Genomic DNA, 21,061 nt, shown 5'->3' on the forward strand with positions numbered 1-21,061 from the left:
GCTTGTGCCTACTGTCTGTAGCTGGAGCCAGGGTCTGGTTTGTGAGGCTCCTTGTGTCCAGTGCTGGAGAAAGAGGAGAAACACTCCCCCTGTCTTAAGAGCTTGTTTAAAACGGCTGATTCCAGCACCTGTTCCTTACAGGATGATCTTTTTCATAAATAATGTTTGCTACTTTTTTGTGGTAAAAAATGAGTTGTTTTTTGCTTTTTTTAAATACAGTTTTGCAGTGTAAACTTTCTGGGTCAGTAGTCCACCTCAAGCTCTGTGATGTCCCTGTCAGAGCACTCATCTGTTGGTTTTTTTTTTTTTTAGCCCATGGGCCTGGTTTTATTTTAGTCAAGGGAAAGTGAGATGGGTAGCAACTGAGAAAGTTTCTTGTGCCTTGTAACTCTGCAGCTGTTGTGGGACACTTCCTGTATGTCGAAGGAAGTGACTTTGCCTCTCATTCAGCAGCCGGTTCAGACAAACAGTTGCTCTTTCGTCGCATCATCTGTCACACACTTGTCCATCTTCCCAGACCCCCTGTGGCTCTCCACTGTCAGTATTGAATGTCTCGTGTAACTCAAATGGAGTGCGATGACGTTGTGCACTTTTTTTTGTCCCTGAGCAAAAGCACATTGCACTACGTGTCCAAAAGGTTTTTCTCATCCAGCATTTCTTCTAAACTGAAGGATCTATCTTTGCTGCAGTAACAGCTTCTAGTCGTCTGGCAGGATTTTACACGAGATGTGGAGGTACTTTGCTGTGGGGATTTGATGCAGTTCCACCACATGCCCGGATGTAGATCACAAATCATAAAAGATAGTTAGGGATGAATGAGTTGTGTTAAATAACTAATTGCATATTGTTATGGCCAATATTGTGACTGCGGTTTAAACTGTAATGATTTTTGATAAATTAAAGTGCAGGTCAGTTTTATAAACCACGGCGACCAAGAATGTCTGGCCTTAATTCTGACTGCCATTTAGTTATGGTTGTTGTCATGTATCACAGTATTTGAGTTTACACATTGTTCTTAATAATGTAAGCTATAATAAAAGTCACAGCTCTGTACACTTAAAAATGACTTATCTTTCAATCCTACTCAGAGTAGGTGCATTGGATGGAGCCAACACCTGTGACCTGCTGCAGAGCATCCCAATTTATTACGTGCTTTTCTATATCTAAAGTATACATGTGTCCTGACAAGTAGCAGCACAGTGGGCAAGGCTACACTCTGTGTGTTCTTTGAGAATATGAGATCATAACTGTGTTAGAGGATGGCATGCATGTGTGTGTGTTTGTGTGTGTGGTGGGCATATGGTGTGGTTGTAGATATGAAGCTTAAAATAAAACCCTAGACATTCTTCTTATTCTCTCCTGGCTGTGCAGACACATGCATCATGGGCTCAAGAGTCTCCAGTGTGTGTGTGTGTGTGTGTGTGTGTGTTGGGAAGGGGTGTGACAGTGCTTATAAAAGTCCTGGGAACAAGTATGCAGACCAGGTGTTGGATTATATTCAGCTGACACACAAATTTCCTTTAAAAATCAAATCCTCTGGGATGTACGTTTACTGGAAAAAAATACTAGGGCTGCGATAGATCAGAAGAGTTTCACAAACAGTTTTACTACCAATTTCATCAAGCCTGTCGGCACTGAAGAGTACAAGACATATGAGCACTATGATTTAAAATATATATGTTGTACAAAATGTTTTGTTTCATGTAATACCAGTAGTATGTGTTTATTATCTCTAAATGAACAGAGGCAGCTTGAACAGGAAACACTTTTAGAAAGATGCACCAGAAATGCAAATCTGTTTCTCCTCCCAAATGTAGCAAGAACATGGATTAAATGCCAAGTCAAACAGTGCTATAAAAGCCTTGTGCTAAACTTTTGGAAAGAAGAAGATCCATATTTTTATACAAAATGGAAAGCAGAAAAGGCAAAAATAGAAAGTTCAAATTTTAATAAATATTTTGACCACCAAATAATGTTATGGACAAAATCCATCATTTTCCATATTCTCAACTAAGCCTTTTTAGTCTAATTTGTTTGTTGCTGACAAATATCAGTTTAGGTAAAAACTCTGCTGACCACCAAAACATGCACCTTACAGCATCACTGCCCGCATCACATTACAGTGTAACCAAAGGAGTAAAGCTTAAATAACAACTTGCTTGCCAAGTGAAGCATTGCATGATTTGCCTGATTATGTTACTAGTTTTGTTGTAAATTACACTTTCACCTGAAAGTGTTACATTTCTTTGCATTGCTGGCATGAACATGACCGATATGAGACTGTTATTTTTCCACAGTTTCAAAATGGTGTTGCAGCCAAAAAGGGGGAAAAAAAAAGAAAAGAAAACAACGGGTTTGATTTGTGGCAAAGGTCTCAGGGTTCCCCTGATGGAAGGTCTGTGTTGTGGCCAGTAACAAATTTGTCATAAATTTAGCACTTGATACACAATATAAACAGAACATATTTGTCAGTGCTGCTGAAGAAGTGGGGCAGAACTAAACTGTGTGCTGCAGATGGTCAGGGGTCTGCTTTCCTGTGCTGTTCTGATAATAAGTTTAGATATTGTTTTGGACATCATTCCTCTTACTTTTCTACTGAATACTGCAAGAAACAACACAACATTGACTTGTATTTCACATTCACAATGTGTTTTCTCCTCTCCCTTATTTATTTATTAATTTTCTGCAAAGACATTTACTATTTCATATCAACACTGATTCCCCAAATAGCATTTTAAGATAAACACGTGTCTGCATGGGTTTATGCCGGGTGCTCTGGTTTCCTCCCACGGTTCAAAAACACGTGTGTGTGTGTGTGTGTGTGTGTTGCCCTGTGAAGGACTGGCACCCCCTCCAGGGGGCCTTGCGCCAGTGATTCCAGGTAGGCTTTGGACCCACAACGACCCTGAACTGGATTAGCAGTTACAGACAATGAATGAATGATTAGGGGCTTTAAAATGCTTTGCCTAAGCACTGCTAGCTACTGCTAACAAAATATTAACAGCTACACAGCAAATTCTCCCGTGTTAAATCAACACTTTTAGTGTGACCTTAACACTGAGAGTGTTAAATTATTACACTAACAGTGTTAATTTAACACTAAAAGTGTTGATTCAACACTATTGAATTTTCTGTGTAAGATAATGTCAAGCCACGAAGCAAAAATAAAAACGGAGGCTTTACTGTTACTACATTAAACATATCCATGTAATTACATACAGGAATAGTTATAAGTGAACGTATTGTGGCTAGCTAAATTTGCCTAGCATGCTAGCAAGCCTGTAAACTACATCACAGTTGAACAGCTTTATCAAGTCAAAATAAAATGAGGAGGACAGGGGCATTGAAATTTCTTACTTGATCATAGCAGAAAAGAGTGTACATCACATATTTATCACCTGGCCAGGGCATGTTTGCTGTACATCCAGAAGTAGGAATTTAACAAGGATGATGAAAATGTGGAAAGGAAGGTCATATTTTGTTTTGTCATAAAATCCTTAAATTAATGAACAGAAATAAGCAGACCCTTCATAGTTTATTCAAACTTTATTCCATCATGGGGTAGGGGGGTTCCTTTGTTCTTATGACCCCAGGACTCCCCCAGGCCCCTACATTTAAACCCCTGAAAACAAGTAAACAAAAAACTTGCTAGCAAAGACACCACAAGCACCAGGCAATGATGTGTCTTCAAAAAGAGTATCATAGCTGTTTTTGTGTTATTAGAGCATGTTATTTGGAACATATCTTACTCAGTTACAAAAGTGGCATGGACAAAATCAGTCATTTCAGAAAGAGGTGGATACATGTGCCCAGTGTCCCCAATGTAATTTAAGTCTATGGTGTGGGGTATTAGTTTTCTGAAATCTGAGAGGGTATCACCCCCCCAGCCAGTGCTTTTGTTCAACACAGTTTCCTTACTTTCACCTGCCGGTGAAGTTCAGCTGCACATTGTTACTGTTTTGTGTGTGTGTGTGTGTGTGTGTGTGTGTGTGTGTGTGTGTGTGTGTGTGTGTGTGTGTGTGTGTGTGTGTGTGTGTGAGAAAGAGAGAGAGAGATGTGGCTTGATTTCTAATCTATAGAAGAGGAAGTTCGTCTGCTCAGCGCAGTGTGTGTGTAAAAGTGTTTTGAGAAACAGCCTGAAACATTTTATGCCATAGAAGGAACTGCTCAGGGCCACTTCCTCTTTTTTACTCTAAATGAAAGTAACAAGTAAATTCATTTGGCGGTTTTTGTTTAGGTCTCGCTTCACAAAAATCACGTTAACATTCATCCAAATTGCACAGTGATGCTGTAAAAATGAGCAAATAAATGCAAATAGTATTTACAAATAGTCAGTTTGTACTGTGTGTGTTTTAATTAATTTGTTTATTTTTTTTTGTTTACATATGGGAAGGGCATGTCTGAGAATATTTAACTTGCATAAATGTCAAAATGTCTAATTGCATAAATGTCTAACTGATCGAATAGTACATGGTACAGAATGGAAGCCAAAAAGAGAAACAAAGTACAAACACCAAAAGCAAAGCACAAAGATCCAAGACACAAAACCTAATACATTAACAGTAAAATTGAAGATACAATAGACACAAAATACAAAAACCCAGAAATCCAAGAATCGGACACGAAGTAGTGGGAATGTTCAGAAGGGCACACTGGGGAATGCACTGTGTTCACTACAGTCACTTGACTCACAAAACCTGTTATTCAGATTTATACACAGAGAATGGTTCAGTGCGTGGTTGTTTAAAGTGGACACTCTGGTCTCTTGCTTTCCCCTCGTTATGCCTACTACACAGAGACTCCCCCTTGGTCTTGTAATCTTGCCTCAGTTTTCCTCTATGTATGGTTTAAAATGACAAACTATGAAAAATTTGTAAACACCATTAAAGACGTTTAAAAATGAACAACTTTAAAACTATTGATTTTACATAGGGCATTTTACACAATAAATTTATAAAATGTATTCAACACATTAGCTCGTTTTCTTCTCACAGTTAGCTGGAGGTGCTGGATTCATGTGTAACAGCCAGGGGGTCAGGGTTGAGGAATATTTCAGGTTTGTTTTGCTCCACACCTTTAATGCTGTTATCTGATATGATGTTTTCAGAGGAATTTATATTCCTTTTTAAGCTGGTTGTTGAAAGAACAAGCTCATTTAGCCATGTCAGAAGAATGATGCTGATGTAGTTGCTGTAGTTCGTGGACTACAATAGTGTCACTGAGGATTTTAACTCCAGCAGCACTGCTTTATCTGATCCACTCATACCAGCACAACACAAACTAAATTGACTGCAGTGCTGACAATATTCTATCTCCCAAATAATATCTGCTCTGTAGTTCTTTGGAGGTCCTGATTATTGAAGATCAGGGTGACAGGGAGCTAAGAAAGTATACAACAAATGTACAAATGTCTGTAAGTAATGGACAGTGAGTATTGAACCAAGAAGGACATTATAATATTAATACTATATTAGAAAAATATGAATGTTATAAATATGTTTATAATACATTATATATATTTAAATAGCCAAAATGTGAACAGTGCAATTTTAAACTCTAGCGTTCTTTAATGAACCGTTTGGTCTGAGAGTCTTCTAAATCTGGAGTATTGATTTCTCAGAAGTGCTTGTGTGAGTTCTTTGAATGAGTCAATATTCTCAATAAGTCTAATGGATATAGATCATTGTCTGATACTACTCAGAGCTCACTCTGTTTGCGATGCAAAGCACCTCATTGGGTTGTCACTCACTCACTAATCACTCACTCAGATACATACTCATTCAATCACAGTTAGGAATTGTGCCAGAGGGGGTGCTATTTCTTAGGTTAAGCTCGAGGGGAGAGGGCTATATACCACTTGAAACTGAGATTTTTTAAAGATATTGTTCAGATGAAGGGCTATGAATGCCTTGTGAATCAGCGGCAAGAGCGACTCAAGCAGAGGCGATTGCTCTAAGACTGCAAGGGAAGCTCAGCTTCCCCTAAAATGTCAAAAAATAAGTGATCAAATATATACTGTTGTGTGTACATGTCATTGAATAAATATGCACTACAACGCACTCAACTTTTGTTCAGAATCAGCTTCTTATCACTGGTAAAGACGCGGCTTTCCTCTCAATCATTCCCGCAGCTTCAGAGTGCTTTAAACAGAGTTCAATAGCGAAGCAGCGAAGTGCAGCGAAACGAGACGAGTCATTGGATAAATGCTGGGCTTTGTCTCGCCCATCGGACGCTCAGCGTCTCTGGGGGTCTATGGGGCAGTGGGCTGGCCTCGGCTGGCCCGGACGTTCAGCTTCTGCATGATGATTGGATGATCTGTCTGAGGCTGAATCCCTTTTTGATTGACAGCGAAATGAGCGAATCAGCGATCCTTTGGTGTAAAGATCCGTGGGAGCATTAAATTTTCATTCTGTTCTGAGTTGAACCGGAGACTTTCTTAATCCTCTTAGCGACATTTTATTTGTTAAAAACGACTAGCGACACCATCTATTTCTGGTGTTTTTTTTGTAGCTGCTTGTGTTTGGAGACTGACTTCTATCACTTTTTCTGACTTCTATCTCAGTTTCTGTCCACCGCCACAAAGCACTCACAGGCGGACACACTTCACATGGGCCAAGGCCGTTTAAGCAGCCTAGCTCTGCTGGTCATTGAGAGGACACTAGTCCCTGGAAAAGACGCCTTGTTGGTACGACAGGGTCACAGATCATTTTCTTGAAAAGGAACGGAGGGTAGAATTTACGTATAAATAAACCGACACATTTTATGATGTAGGCCGAAATTGAGCTTCCCCTCCTTGAAAGACCAGCATCCGCCACTGGACTCAAGCAACCGATATATATCATAAATATCAGTATTTTCTCCTTTAATACACTATGATAACCACTGTACTATCTTAGTTTAATGTGGATTAAATGCATTTTATCTCTTGATTTAATAACAAGCATAAAATATCTCCAAATTTCCAGTTCCACCTTAAATGGCGACTCAATTACGTTCTAGCGTCTGTGACTACTGCATAATTTTATGTGGAAATGGAAGCTTAGAATGAATATACACAGAATAAGCAGCTGAATTCAGCTTCATACCACAGAGACTTAGGAGTGTGTGATAATATATGATTGTGGAAGGATGGCATGAAGCCTTGAATTGAACAACGTCAATATCCAGAAACTCTGATATCGCTCCAGACCTGCAACAGCGTGCCAATGAAGTGCTGCTTTTTTGTGTTCTGATGACATATCAGGCTGTTGAAGGGTTGTCCCATTTAGTAGCGGAAGATTTTAAACACTATGCCCTGTAACTCAGTTCCAAGGGACAAGAAACATTTGAAAACAAGGGGTAGGGGTAAAATTAAGAAATGGGATTTACCGTTATATAATTACTCATGTAGAGGAATTGCTCCACAAGGGGGTGCTGTTTAATGCCTCACGCATATAAGACAATTTCCATTCTTGTGGTTCATTCATTGCAGATGGCAAACTCATATCAATATACTTATTGTTTACTTATTTAGCCTTTGTAAAAATATTTAATATTTTATTGAGGAATTATTTATTGTGGATCAGGTCGTGTTTTGTTTGGGTCTTATCTACTTTGTTTAATCAGAATCTTACTGGATCTATGAATAGAGTTGTGCTAATCTGTGATTAGTGTATTTTGTTTGTTTATGACAGGGTTTATATTTTGTTTGTTTTTTGTTTCAGACCCTCACTGGGCATCAGTAAACAGAGCTGTCTTGATCTGTGATCAGTGCTGTAGCGTGCATCGCAGTCTCGGACGCCACAGCTCACAAATACGACACCTTGTACACACCAGCTGGCCCCCAACACAGCTACAGGTTAGAAACACCACAAACATTAAATGCACCATGCTACATGATTACTGGCAGCAGACATACAGGGATTGGACAATGAAACTGAAACATCTGTCATTGTAGTGTGGGAGGTTTCTTGGCTAAATTGGAGCAGCCTGGTGGCCAATCTTCATTAACTGCACATTGCACCAGTAAGACCATGTGCATCCAATGGTTCAAACATTGTATCCTGAAGGCAGTGCCGTGTATCAGGACGACAATGCACCAAAACACACAGCAAGACTGGTGAAAGATTGGTTTGATGAACATGAAAGTGAAGTTGAACATCTCCCATGGCCTGCACAGTCACCAGATCTAAATATTATTGAGCCACTGTGGGGTGTTTTGGAGGAGCGAGTCAGGAAACGTTTTCCTCCACCAGCATCACGTAGAGACCTGGCCACTATCCTGCAAGAAGAATGGTCTTTAAATCCCTCTGACCACTGTGCAGGACTTGTATATGTCATTCCCAAGACGAATTGACGCTGTATTGGCCGCAAAAGGAACCAGGTGTTTCAGTTTCATTGTCCAACCCCTGTATATCTCTGTCAGATTATTAAAGTATTGTTATATCTTATATATGTGTGTGCAGTAAGTGGACTGAGACTTGTGTGTATGTTTTTTAATCTAATTCTAAAGTTTGTAATGTATTGAATTTATGCACAGAGACACACACACACACACACAAAAACACAAAAATACACTGTAACTAACAATTCTCTGGCCCAGACTAATTTTTATTAATTTGCAGAATTTTTGTTTATTTGTCACCCAGACTCACTTTACATGTCACTGTATATATGCCAATATATATGAAACTCTGTTACTGTCCTCCACAGATGGTGCAGACATTGTACAATAACGGATCAAACTCAATCTGGGAGCACACTCTGCAGGAATCAGCCTCCCTGGCCAGCGGTAGGAGGAAGACAGGTCCTCAGGATAAACTTCAGTGAGTGATTTAGAGTCGGAAAGACTAATAGGCTTAGTACCAGCATAAGAGAGCAAGTAAATCACCACCAGAATTAAGGCATTATGCTGTGCTTTTAAAGATGGTGTGTTGGACAGAAAACCTTCTATTTTCATTTTTGTAGACTATATAGTTTTTTAGCATCATTTTAGAAATTCCAGTTGCCCTTTACATTGTGTGCAAATTTCAGGATAAACAAGAGAATTCTTAAAAAGAATTGGTCCAAATTGCCTCATGAAACTTTGCACAGTGTAACTGCACCAAATATATAGAAGGTAATTTATCTTTTCACTGAAAAGTTGTTGTTTTGATCATGCTAGGTTTGTTAGGACACAAGAAATATGTTGTATTTTAGACAGTGATGTGCGTATCAACCAGCCAATGTAGCACCAGAACAGCTTAGAATAGTTAAACCAACAATGGGTTAGTCTGTTTTGCTTTGCCAGTGAAATGGCCACTAGGTGTTCTCCAGAATCTATCATAATTGTGTATGTGTGTGTGATGTTTCCTTTTCTCCTTCACAGCCCGAACAAGGCAGAATTCATAAGAGCCAAATATCAGATGCTGGCTTTCATCCATCGAATGCCGTGTCGTGATGAAGACAGTTTTACAGCAAAGGACCTGAGTAAGGTGAGAAAGCTATTTACTTTTCTAGAAACAGAGTAAAATTCTCAGTGAACCTGTTTGTGTCTTCTTAATTGTATATGGAACTTGATAATTGAAAAATATTCAGATAAATTTGTCTCTTAGCTAACACAACAGAATTACATATTGTGTTGGTCTTTCTGTAACATAGTGCACTAAGGGGTGCAAATGGAGAGAATATTGGTTATAAAAACATAATTAAAACATTAATAAATTGTTTGAATCTTCAGCAACTCCACTCGAGTGTGCGGACAGGGAATTTGGAGACGTGTCTGCGGTTACTGTCCCTCGGTGCACAGGCCAACTTCTTTCACCCAGTAAAGTCTTACAATATTTTAACTCTTTAAAAGACATGTATAACTTGTCTGTGGGAGCCATACATTACTCATTCATTCTAACTCTCTGTTTGATCAGGAAAAAGGCACCACTCCGCTGCATGTGGCGGCTAAATCAGGGCAGGTGTCTCAGGTTGAGCTGCTCTCTGTTTATGGAGCTGACCCCGGAGCTCCAGACGCCAATGGAAACACACCCATCCAGTACGCCAGGTACCACAGCAACTAGTCACTGAAGTAACACCTGCCTTTACTCAGTCTGTGAGTTTGGGGAACGTAAACACAATCATACATTGAAGGGTAATACCCTGTTGTTTAGCACTTTGTAAAGTGTGACTGCGTGAGTGTGCGATTGAGTTTTAACCCAGTTATATAACAGCCCCAAACCCTCCACTCCTGTCTCAAGATGTCCCCACCCCCGAGGACCACCAACCAAATCTTCCCCCACCCTCAGCTGACCCACTATTTCAATCAGTACTCAGCAAAGTGGGATTGCTTACAAAAGAAGCTATGGTAAAACCATAGTGTTTTTTTTTCTCAGACAGGCAGGTCACATGGAGCTGGCTGATCGTCTGGTGGAGATCCAGTATGAATTGACCGACAGACTGGCCTTTTACCTTTGTGGACGGAGACCAGGTAATCTGTTGATATTGTCATAGTCGGTTCTGTATGATGTACAGTTTCGTATACAATTAGCCTGTAATGATATATAGAACATTAATAAAAACAAATAAAAAGCCTTACAAACATATTATATTTATTTATTTATTTTTAATCTTTAGATCATAAGAATGGACAACATTTCATCATCCCGCAGCTGGTAGACAGGTGATGATGTTATTGGAGTGTGTTCTGATGAACAATGTGTTTCTGTTCTGTATCAGTTCCTGTCTGACTAAGCTTTTCTTTACCTTCATTTCTTTGATGTTTGTGTTTATAATGAGTGGTTATGACACATTTCCTTCTCACCTCATTTCTCTTTGGTGCACACTGGAATTTTGCACTCTTTTTGCTTGAAGTGAAAGGTATTCATTAACAATGCTCTCTTTTCGTTTTTTATCCAGTGGTCAAGAGTTGACCGAAGTAGCTAAAGCCGCAAAAAGAAAACTACAATCTGTGAGTTCTCAATTAATATATTAATTACATCATTTGTTTTTAAGTCAAAACAGAATTCATAGTAACTATTTTTAAACCTTATTTTTAATAATTATTACATTGTTAGTCCACTCTGTAGCTAGGTCCTCAACCCACCCCTCATCACAACAATACAGACACTTCAGCAGCCCCTAGCAAAAGCCCAGCAAACACACGTTATACAACAGCAGATGTTTCTGTTACAAGCAACAGTCTGAAATAGCTTACCAACCACAAGCCAACACCTTAGCAACCACCTGCATTAGCATTATAACTACTTAGCAGCAACAAGGTGTAATCCCATAAAAAACATTTATCAACGTCCTAGCAATATTTGGGGACTGCTTTTATTGCACAGTCATGCATTGTTATCATTATCTTCTGGAGGCAAATAAGAGTCAGTAAAACATTTTACTGTTTATTTTTTTAAATTGTCACAGCTCAGTAATCACCTTTTTGAGGAGCTGGCAATGGATGTTTACGATGAAGTGGACAGAAGAGAAACAGATGCTGGTGAGTTTTTACCAGTGCTTTTTTTTTTTTTTTTTTTTTTTTTTTTTTTTTTTTGTAACTTGTCCTGATGTGTTTAACAGCCTCCAGGCACCCATTTCATTCTGTTAAAATTCAGGAATTTACTGCTTATCAACAGCTGAACTCACTAAGGTGATAGACATAATACCTAAGTATTCCTTTGACTTTCTTTGGAAGTATTCAAGGTAAAAGAATTTGCAAAAAACATACAAAGTAGGTCTTAGGTATTTGGGAAAGTATCTTAAAATGATGTTCTCTTACAATTTAAAAAGACATGTTCTGATAGGTGGAAGATTTATATTGATATACCTTGGTTGCTAATATACAGTTTGTTAATATTATCCCCTTTAATTCAAAGTCAAGCTAGACTTTAAAAGTTTTGTTTAAATATCTGTAAGCCCACGTTAATTAAATGAATCTATCTGATGACACATTTAATGATAAATCACATGGGAAAAAATTATCATTACATTCCTATTAAAATCGTAATGGGTTAAAATAAATACACCGATATAGATCAGGTCTATTATCTCACAGTAATATATACTTTAATATGTTGAAATATCCAAAGTGTAGACACCCCGAAGTAAATTGTAGGCACAGTCATTGTTATTTGCTGCTGAATTTTACATATTTAAGGATAATACTACGATATGAAATATGACCTGTGCACATGGTGTGGCACATTTTTATTTCCATGATTAAAAATGTAGTTTCATAATCAAGTGTGTTCTCTGTAAAGGGTGAGTTCACTTTTGACTTTGAAAACCAAAGCATTATATATAAGCAGAGGTGCCCAAATGTTTATTTTTTTTCACAGAGCCATATCTAACACTGTGTTATCATCATTTTTGTTTGTGTTTTTCCATAGTTTGGCTGACCACTCAGAGCCACAGCACATTGATGAACGAAGCTGTTCTTGTGCCTTTCCTTCCTGTGAACCCTGAATACTCCTCCACACGAAACCAGGCGAGTCTTGACATGAAAAAACCACACATCTCCCTCAGCTGTGGGGAAATATATTAGTGTTCAGTGTATAAACTTTACTGTGTGCCAATACATGGTGAGCTGACTCCATGAGCAGCATTAGACAGCATTAAACTATAATTGTATTTAAATTCATTTCAGTTCTGTTGGGTCATTTTATTATTTCAGGTAAACACGTAGGGTATTCTAGCGCTTAGCTAATCAAAACAATAGCTAGAATATTTACCTGCAATCTTGATATGACCAAACAGATCTGAAATAAAATATAATTCTCATTCCCTCTGTTGCCCTGAGGCATTCAGTCCATGAAGATAAATGAGTTTAGAAGAACTAAAGTATGTTGTATCACTTCTTTAAAAGTTTTAGTTCATATTTCCACTCTGGTGAACTGTACATGCTGTTTGTTTCATGACACTCTAAGATAAGAATCAGAAAAGTAGAAGTGAGATCACTACTGAAAAAAAGGGTGTATTTGTGTCCATTTCCTCCTCTCCTGAGTTATCTTGTAGATTTAAAAATGTCTTCACCTCATTGAAAACAGCTATAAGTACATTTCTGAGAAAAAGTATATATTTATATTAATGGAACCTTTCAATGAGGAAGTGAAGAAAATCTTTCTTTCTTTCCAAGACACAGTAAAATATTTAAGTTGCAGAGAAATGAGATTCCTAGAAGTCAAAATTACTTTATTATCTATTTGTCAGGTACAATGTGTTGGGGTCTTATGAATGAGTAAAAAGTGCAAACAGCTTTTAAAACTGGGGGTATTTACAAAATCATCATCATCATCATTATCACCACCACCATCTTCTTTACCGCTTAATCCATTTAAGGGTTACGTTGTTACAGAATTCTCTGTTAAATATTATATTTCATACCATAATGTTTTTCCTAACATAATATCATGTTTCATACTTATCATAACAATGAATAAATTGGACTTACTTACTACTATTAGCTTGGTTTTCATATATTACTTAAAACCCCATAGATGTGCTGGAACAAATTGAAGTAGTGGACATTTCATCTTGAATAAAAAAAGATGACAAAAACTTTATTTTGTAATGTTTTTTCCAGATATTTCTAATTTTAGTTATATATTAATAGATATTTTAATTTTAAAAGAGTGACAACACAGATGCTCATTATGTTCCATCTGTTTGCTGTTTATGACATTGTTTATTATGAGCGCAAACATTTCTGATTTTATTGAAAATATGAAGCTTTAACAGTGTTTCAAACTCTGATACTTTTTTCTATTTCAATTTAAGGGAAGACAAAAACTTGCAAGATTTAATGCTCATGAGTTTGGGACTCTAATCATTGACATTCTGAGTGACGCCATGCGACGTCAGCAAGGGAACACATCCCCGAGTCCCAAAGGTAAAATCTTAATATATAATAAAGTTTGTGGACAACTTTTATTGATGAGTAAATTCAGCTACAGGAACACAGACTTCCAGTTGTACATACACTGTGCATATAGTCCTCAGTATATCTACAGTTCTCAGCATTGTTCTGTGGAGTGATTAAATTCCAACCATTAGCTTTGAAACGAGACTAAATGCCAGAACTAATCACAAATCAGTACCTAACCCTACTAATATTTATGAGGCTGCCTTCAAATCTTCAGATCAAGGTTCCGACATCTAGTGTAAGGACTTCAGACAAGTAGAAGATGGTGTTGCAGTAAAGCAGAGCAAACTCCATTTTGCTTATTTTTTTTAGTTTAAACTAACACAACAGTGTAATGTTTATTTTTATTTTGTTCCACAGATGAACCAGTTGTAAAACGAGCGAGTTGTCGTCACGCGAGCGACAGTCAGGACACGTATCAACACGACTATGACAGCGTGGCGTCAGATGAGGACACAGACCTCGAGGTGCATTCTGGGAAAAAAGACAGGACTAAGGTAAATGCAGAATCTGCCCATAGACTCTCCATAGTTCGATATAATGCCCTGGGCTGAATAATCCAATTTTTATGATCACAGGATATGGAAACAATGCCTTAAAGTAGCGGTTCTAAAACTGGGGGAAAGGGCTCCGTGGCGGGTCAGAAGTGCATCACCCACAATGTGTGCTTTGCTTTGATGTTCTGTCAAATGAGAGTTTCAAGTCAGTCAAATTAAGAGGCATCTTAAAACGCACATAAGAGTGTGTGTGTTCAACCCAGATTGGGTGCTCTGATATGCCTGCAGCCCATTTATGGTATGAATGTCTGACACGTACATAGATTTCTTTTATTTATTTTTATTTTTTTTGCATTGCGTTATTTCTTATAAATAAATGTTTAAAATTGTTGCATCTTAGCTTCTGCTTTCTGTTCTATGGTGTGATTCATGTGCGAGGGACATTAGCCATGACAGTGGGCTGGGGAAAAAAAAACGTAACTAGTCTTTTTGTGGAGTCGCAAGATTAGTTTAAGAACAACTGCATTAAAGTTTCTGTCTGTTGAGGAGTAAAGAAGGATTCCAGACGCCACCTGCTGGACAATACCTCCACTTTAAAATAGACTACAATCTTTAAAGTAGCAATAAGTCATTTTCTTCAGTGGTTGTTCTTCATATTATGACATGTGGTCTGGATGATTTTATGACTCTATGGAGCATTAAATTAATTTGATTCTTCATCTAATGGGAGTTGCACCTTAAGGAAAAAATATAATAATGATAATATATAAAAATATTATATAATAATAATAAAAAAATATATATATATATTAGCAGTTTTCAATTATAATTTCTTCTTTAATTCACACATTCTCTGACTGTGTGCTTAGAGTCTGGACTCAGATGTGTCAGACACCCCAGTGACAATGCAGGAATTTTTGGAGGTGAAGAATGCCCTGTCTGCCTCGGAGGCTAAAATCCAGGAGCTGATAAAGGCCAACGTCACACTGAATGAGGAGCTGCGGATCATGCAGAAAAAGGTACAGGAGATTCGAACATGAAGCCTCAGAGAACCATGCTGTGGCTCCAGAATTCTGTCGGTTTGAACCCTACAAGCCCCAGCACCGGCCAGATTACTAACACACGCATACACTCACACAAACTATTGCAGGCTGGGAAACATTTCTCATGGATCCTCTCTTCTCCACTGCATGAATGGATTTATCCTGAGTCACCACCATCGCCTTTTCCAGGCTCTTTGTAGCACTCTACACATTGTCACAGGAATATTTTGATATCTAAACTACAGCACCTATCAAAAGAATGATAATGATCACTGATTTAAATATATATTCCATAATTTAGTGGTTTAAATGTCTGTACTGAAATTTCTGTGCAGTGGTGGTGAATGGAACCAAACATTTTAATCTTGTATTTCAAATAATAACCTTTTATAATTTGTGCATTGTCGCTGTCCAGTTAAAATGTGCATCTCCCAAAATAGCAACGTTATAGGAGAAGGAAAAAAAACCTTAATTTCAATGGAAGTCAAGGTGAAAATATTTAGTTCCAGATGATTTTGGAGCATATCTATTGGTCCGTTCATCATCATGGAGGGCAGTTACTGTGATGTAGTAAACTAAAATGATGTAGTAATGTAGATGCATGTTTTTAATTGGACAGCGATGATATGTAGGTTTATGTAAGTAATTAAAGTCTAATGTAAGTTTAGCCATATTAATCTTAACCTACAGTAAAGTTCAGAAATGGACTGTAAAATAAAATCAGCTGTGCTCAAACCTTTGACTGGTGCTGTAATCTCAACAAATAATGAATAAATGAGAATAAAAAATTTGAATTGATTTGTAAATTTATAAGATTTGCTTAACTAAACTAAAATGCATACTAAACCTTAATGGATGGTACTGTTGACTGTAATATTAGAATTGTTCTAGCTGGATAGGATATATTATAACAGTCTTTAATGCATGTATTAACACTCGCTTTATAAGCACTGTGCAAATACTCTCCGTTTGTTATTTTTTACAGCATGGATTGTCATGTCCATATTTTACTTTTTGTTCATGTGCAGCTATAAAACGCAAGAGGATTTTGAAATGTGCCTTGTTGAGGTCACTGTACACTATGATGAGTTTGTTAATATCAGATAATTAAACAGATGACAACATCTTTTTTTTTTTTTTTTTGCGCTCCATGAATTTTTAGTTTCTGCCTAGTCCACCTGTCCTCCAGCTAGTCCTCAAGCTTCCTTCCTTCCTTCTTCCACTGCATCTTTGTAAACTGCCATGAAACATTTCAAAGCTCAACACTAACTGCCTATACTGTTATACCAGCTAATATACATCATGCTTAACGATGGGGGAGAGGGAGGGCCATTCTACACACCCAGAGTGAGCGAGAGGATGTTTTACTGTCACTCTGGTAATGGATGGTTGTGGCAGCATCGGGAACCAAACATGTGATTTCTCAATAATTGGGACAATGCTTAGACCAAAATATGTAGAGAGATGTATTAATTAATGCCAGCTAGCTATGTGAATTTTCTACTGCATTTTCAAACATTTAACAACATCTAACATCTTTATCAAGTTCTCTTCATTATATTTAGCTTTATATTGCTGCATTTTCTGCTGCTTTTCTCTTTCTCTCACTCTTTCCCTCTTTCAGCTGCTCTCTCTCCACAGTGAGAACAGTTCTCTCAGGTGTAAGGTTCAGGTTTCACCCACTAATCCCTCAGTTCATCCATCTCCCATCTCTCTGAAAAGTCGCTCCATGTCTATGTATGAAAGTTCGGGTTTGAGGCCTTTCCTCTATAAAGAAGAGATGCCTCAATCTGAGAATGTAACACATGTAAGTAAATCCTGCCTCTAACCGTTCATCCTCTAATGATGCTACATATTTCTATTTTCTTCCACCCTAGTATATTCAGTGTAATGTGTCTAATTATGTGAAAAAAAGGACACAGTGTCACTGATGACACTGACAGTGAAGTACCAAATAATTTAATAACATTAGCGACCCTGCTGTAGAAGCCAAACACAAGTGACACACAGAAAGCATAGATCAGAGGCTTTGGTCTAACTTCCATTTTTTTTGGTTTTGCGAAGGAATCCACAAGGTCATTTTATCCAGTTATTCAAAATTCTCTAGGAAGTTGGTTCAGTTTTTTATTTTCATGTATTAATCACAATCACATTCACTGATGTCCTGACTAATTTGTTTAATTACTAACTTTGCAGTCATATCTGCCTCTGCTGAAGCTCTCATTAGACACCTGATCCTCGACACTTGAAACTCGCTTTTAATTAGACATTTTTTTATATCAAGTCACATCTCTTCTTCCTCTACATTTATCACATCACATTTCAAGTCATCTCTAAAAGTCCTTTAAGTACTTTCTTGCCCAGTTGATCCAAAAATATATATGGTGTTTACATGGTGTTTTACTTACACTTTTTTACTAAATCTTTTGAAAAGTGGTCTGATATACTGTTTTATCACATTCCATTGTTAACAGCATGCATGTTCAAAAAACCATTAAAGACATTTTAACAACAAATGGCCTTTTTGGTTTTTGTAGATAAAGCGTGTATAGTGTGCGTAATGTATGTATAATGTGGGTTAAATGTATAATAATGTATAAGGTGATCCTTTAAAATAATGTGGCAGGAACAGAAGCATGATGTAATTTGATATTAAACATTTATATTTCTTTAAACTAGGTTATTGACTTATTTATCAGTAATCTTTATTATCTTTATGAGTCTTTATGAGTATATGGATTTCTTTATACATACAGAAATTATATTGTTGCTTGTCAAGTCACCAATAAAATCATTAAGGTCTAATTCCTCTGTACCCTGGGCCAAATATATGATGCTTCATCAGTATGAGTATTTGGGCAAGGCTCATAACACTACTATCCATCTCTAACATGATTCATATTATAATTCATTCTGAATATCTGCCAAAAGGCGTAAATGCAAATATAACGTAATTACAATGTCTTTAATACCCTTTATAGTTTAAAAGTAAATTACAATATTTTTAGACCAATAGCAACCATTTCCATCCATGGAACCTTTTCAGTGATGAATCTTTTTGTATTTGGAACTCTCCATATTTCATTTTCTATCTATCCTGTGTCCTTTTGTTTTGTGTGTTGTACCTGGAACAGGGTGGGTTTCCGTCCTACAAAATTTCCTCATCCCAGACCCTTCAAAGCCCCCAAACGACAGAATTCCCTCCTTTATCCTCCTCCCTTCCTTCGTCACTCCTCTCCTCCATGTCCTCCTCTGTTCTCCAGCCGTCCTCAGTCTGCTGCTGTCAACTGGGATGTATTTCCACATCATCTCCATCATCATCCTCATTAATATTATTATCATCTTCTTCACGGCTGTGTGGATAACTTAACTGCTAAGCTTATTTGCTGCTTAACAAGTCTGTTCAGCTTCGGTATGCTAATTACGTTTTTGTAAAAAAAAAAAAAGACAAGACCTGGAAACAAATTTCTGGCAACATATAGATTGTAAAACATTTGTTGTCGAGGCTGGACAGTTAAAAAATATTAACATGATATAACTTTTTCCATAGCCATGTTTAAAAGATGTTTTTTTCATTAGCTAATATTAGATAAATTCATTTTCTCAGACATTTTATTCTATTTAGTTGATTAAAAAAAAACATGGTCAAAAAAAACAAACATGGTTATTGCTGTCTAATAACTGCTGGTTTGTGTTAGTGCGAGTGAATGGCTAGACTTCTCCCTTCACTGACAACTTTAGAGGTCTTCAAATCTTAAACTTAAATCCAGTTTGTGGTCCTGGTTTTTGCTGTTACTGGTAGTTGACATAACTGAATGAACATCTACAGTTTTTTAGGACTTAGAAATTAACCAAAGCCTGGATTTTAATACATTTTGAAATTTCACATTGCCACCAACTCTACTGAAGTAACCACTGTTGAAAGTATCAGTGTTTGTTGTTAATACTGGATCAAAGAGTCATTTGAGTCAAAATATCTCAGTCTATCTTTTGGGTATTAAAGAATTATTATGGTCTAATTGCTCAGGCCCATTTTATATTACAATGTGTCCCTAAAATAACTATGAGACAAGAAATTATTATAATAAAAACAATATTTCACTAAAGTTCACACAGTAATACTGCCTTGGCTGGCAGTCTATTTAAAAGACATTTTGTGTGTTACTGCTGCATTTCATCCAGATTGAATGTGTTAAAGACACTGATGAAAATAGCAGAGATTATATCAAGCTCAGATCACACATTGGGCCAAGTTTCAGGCTGTTAATTTGTACTCGTGGTCAGCGAAGCAGTACCATGTAACAGCAGCGTCAGTAAATAACCTATACACTTCTAATTTGGGGAAGTATTTTTGCTAACTTCACAGGTGTTATTCTTAATGTGCCTCAATAATTATTGTGTTGATGTAGAGTTCTGTTAATTTAACAGATGTTATTTATGTCATCATTTAGCAAGAGGTTCACATAACTGTTGAAGTATTTTCCATAACTTCATTCAGGCCATCCAAAGGTCATTCTCCTTGGTCTTGTCAAACTCCTCCCATGGTTTTGCTTCAGCAAATCCCACAGTTGCAGCATTCTCAGCTAAAGCTGGAGTTTCCCCAAACAAGCCAGACTTCACAAGCTTATTTCTGCCTTGTGGTCTCCCTCACTGCTGGTGTCCATCACCAGTTTCGCCATTCTACTACTGAGGTCTTGAACATGGTCCATTCAGACTCCAGATCCATGTCTTGGATCTGGGAGTTGACAACATTTCAGACAGTGTACTCTACCAGCCTTTCATAAATAAAAAAAAGACCCTGACTAGTGTAGCTGGTGTTATCAAATGATTATTCACATATGCAGTGCTGTTGATGTGACATATCTAAAGATCCTGCCACAGAATCTTCCGGAGATTCTGATAAATCTTGGCAGACCTTGTTCTTAGGCTTAAAATGCTTAGTATGAAGAATTTAGCATGTAATTTAGTCTTTTCATTTGTAATTTTACTTTTACTTACATTTTCTTTGTAATTTTAATTTAGTTACAATTTTTTTATACTTTTTTTAATTTATATTTTTAAAGCACTGATAAGCTTGTTTGATATGTTTAATTGTGCTTAGAGAAAAAGCTGTTGATGATCCAATAGGTTTCTGCTATAAAACTATTCCAGTTCACTCATATCACATTTACTTCTTGATTTGTTCCTAAGCTTCAATGCATTTCAGTTATTATTTTATTTTTATATTTGAAATAAATCTTGTTTGCTTTAAGGGTAAGTGCATGAGGCGAATGATGTCACAATGCAACCACTGCTTATCTCTTTAACACTGTAATAAATGTGAAAAATACATAACCATAACTAACGCATGTAAATTACCTATACATACATTCATTCAAACACTTTTGGATATGATACATTGTCGTTATTTCAGTTTTTCATTGAATAGAGTATCGTTTTGGTATATTTAGGTCTCCAAGGTGGACAAACAGTGCAATGTGTCCGATGGCGACTACGACAACACGGTCTACGACTCTGAACTGTGGCATTCTGGGTAAAGTAATAATATGCATTTGCAGTTTTACCCAGAGTTATTATCTCAGCTTCAAAATGACTGTATTATTGTATATAGTAAATAATAAATATTCAATAGTTTTTATCTTATTGCTCAATAA

The 21,061-nt window shown here is 37.1% G+C and overlaps 1 protein-coding gene across 1 annotated transcript in view; it reads left to right on the forward strand.

Annotated features, from left to right (window-relative positions):
• Window positions 1–21,061, forward strand: part of LOC136676478 (ARF GTPase-activating protein GIT2-like) — a 28,561-nt gene that overhangs the window by 4,689 nt on the left and 2,811 nt on the right. Inside the window, exons 2-15 of the mRNA XM_066653537.1 lie at window positions 7,704–7,837; window positions 8,692–8,804; window positions 9,347–9,452; window positions 9,698–9,784; window positions 9,882–10,012; window positions 10,341–10,435; window positions 10,582–10,627; window positions 10,864–10,915; window positions 11,374–11,446; window positions 12,336–12,433; window positions 13,723–13,834; window positions 14,228–14,364; window positions 15,234–15,383; window positions 20,858–20,940. Of these exons, the coding sequence (XP_066509634.1) occupies window positions 7,704–7,837; window positions 8,692–8,804; window positions 9,347–9,452; window positions 9,698–9,784; window positions 9,882–10,012; window positions 10,341–10,435; window positions 10,582–10,627; window positions 10,864–10,915; window positions 11,374–11,446; window positions 12,336–12,433; window positions 13,723–13,834; window positions 14,228–14,364; window positions 15,234–15,383; window positions 20,858–20,940 (1,417 nt within the window). The remainder of the gene's footprint in view (window positions 1–7,703; window positions 7,838–8,691; window positions 8,805–9,346; window positions 9,453–9,697; window positions 9,785–9,881; window positions 10,013–10,340; window positions 10,436–10,581; window positions 10,628–10,863; window positions 10,916–11,373; window positions 11,447–12,335; window positions 12,434–13,722; window positions 13,835–14,227; window positions 14,365–15,233; window positions 15,384–20,857; window positions 20,941–21,061) is intronic.

Source organism: Hoplias malabaricus, chromosome X2 (genome assembly GCF_029633855.1).
Source record: "Hoplias malabaricus isolate fHopMal1 chromosome X2, fHopMal1.hap1, whole genome shotgun sequence".
Lineage (NCBI taxonomy): Eukaryota > Metazoa > Chordata > Actinopteri > Characiformes > Erythrinidae > Hoplias > Hoplias malabaricus.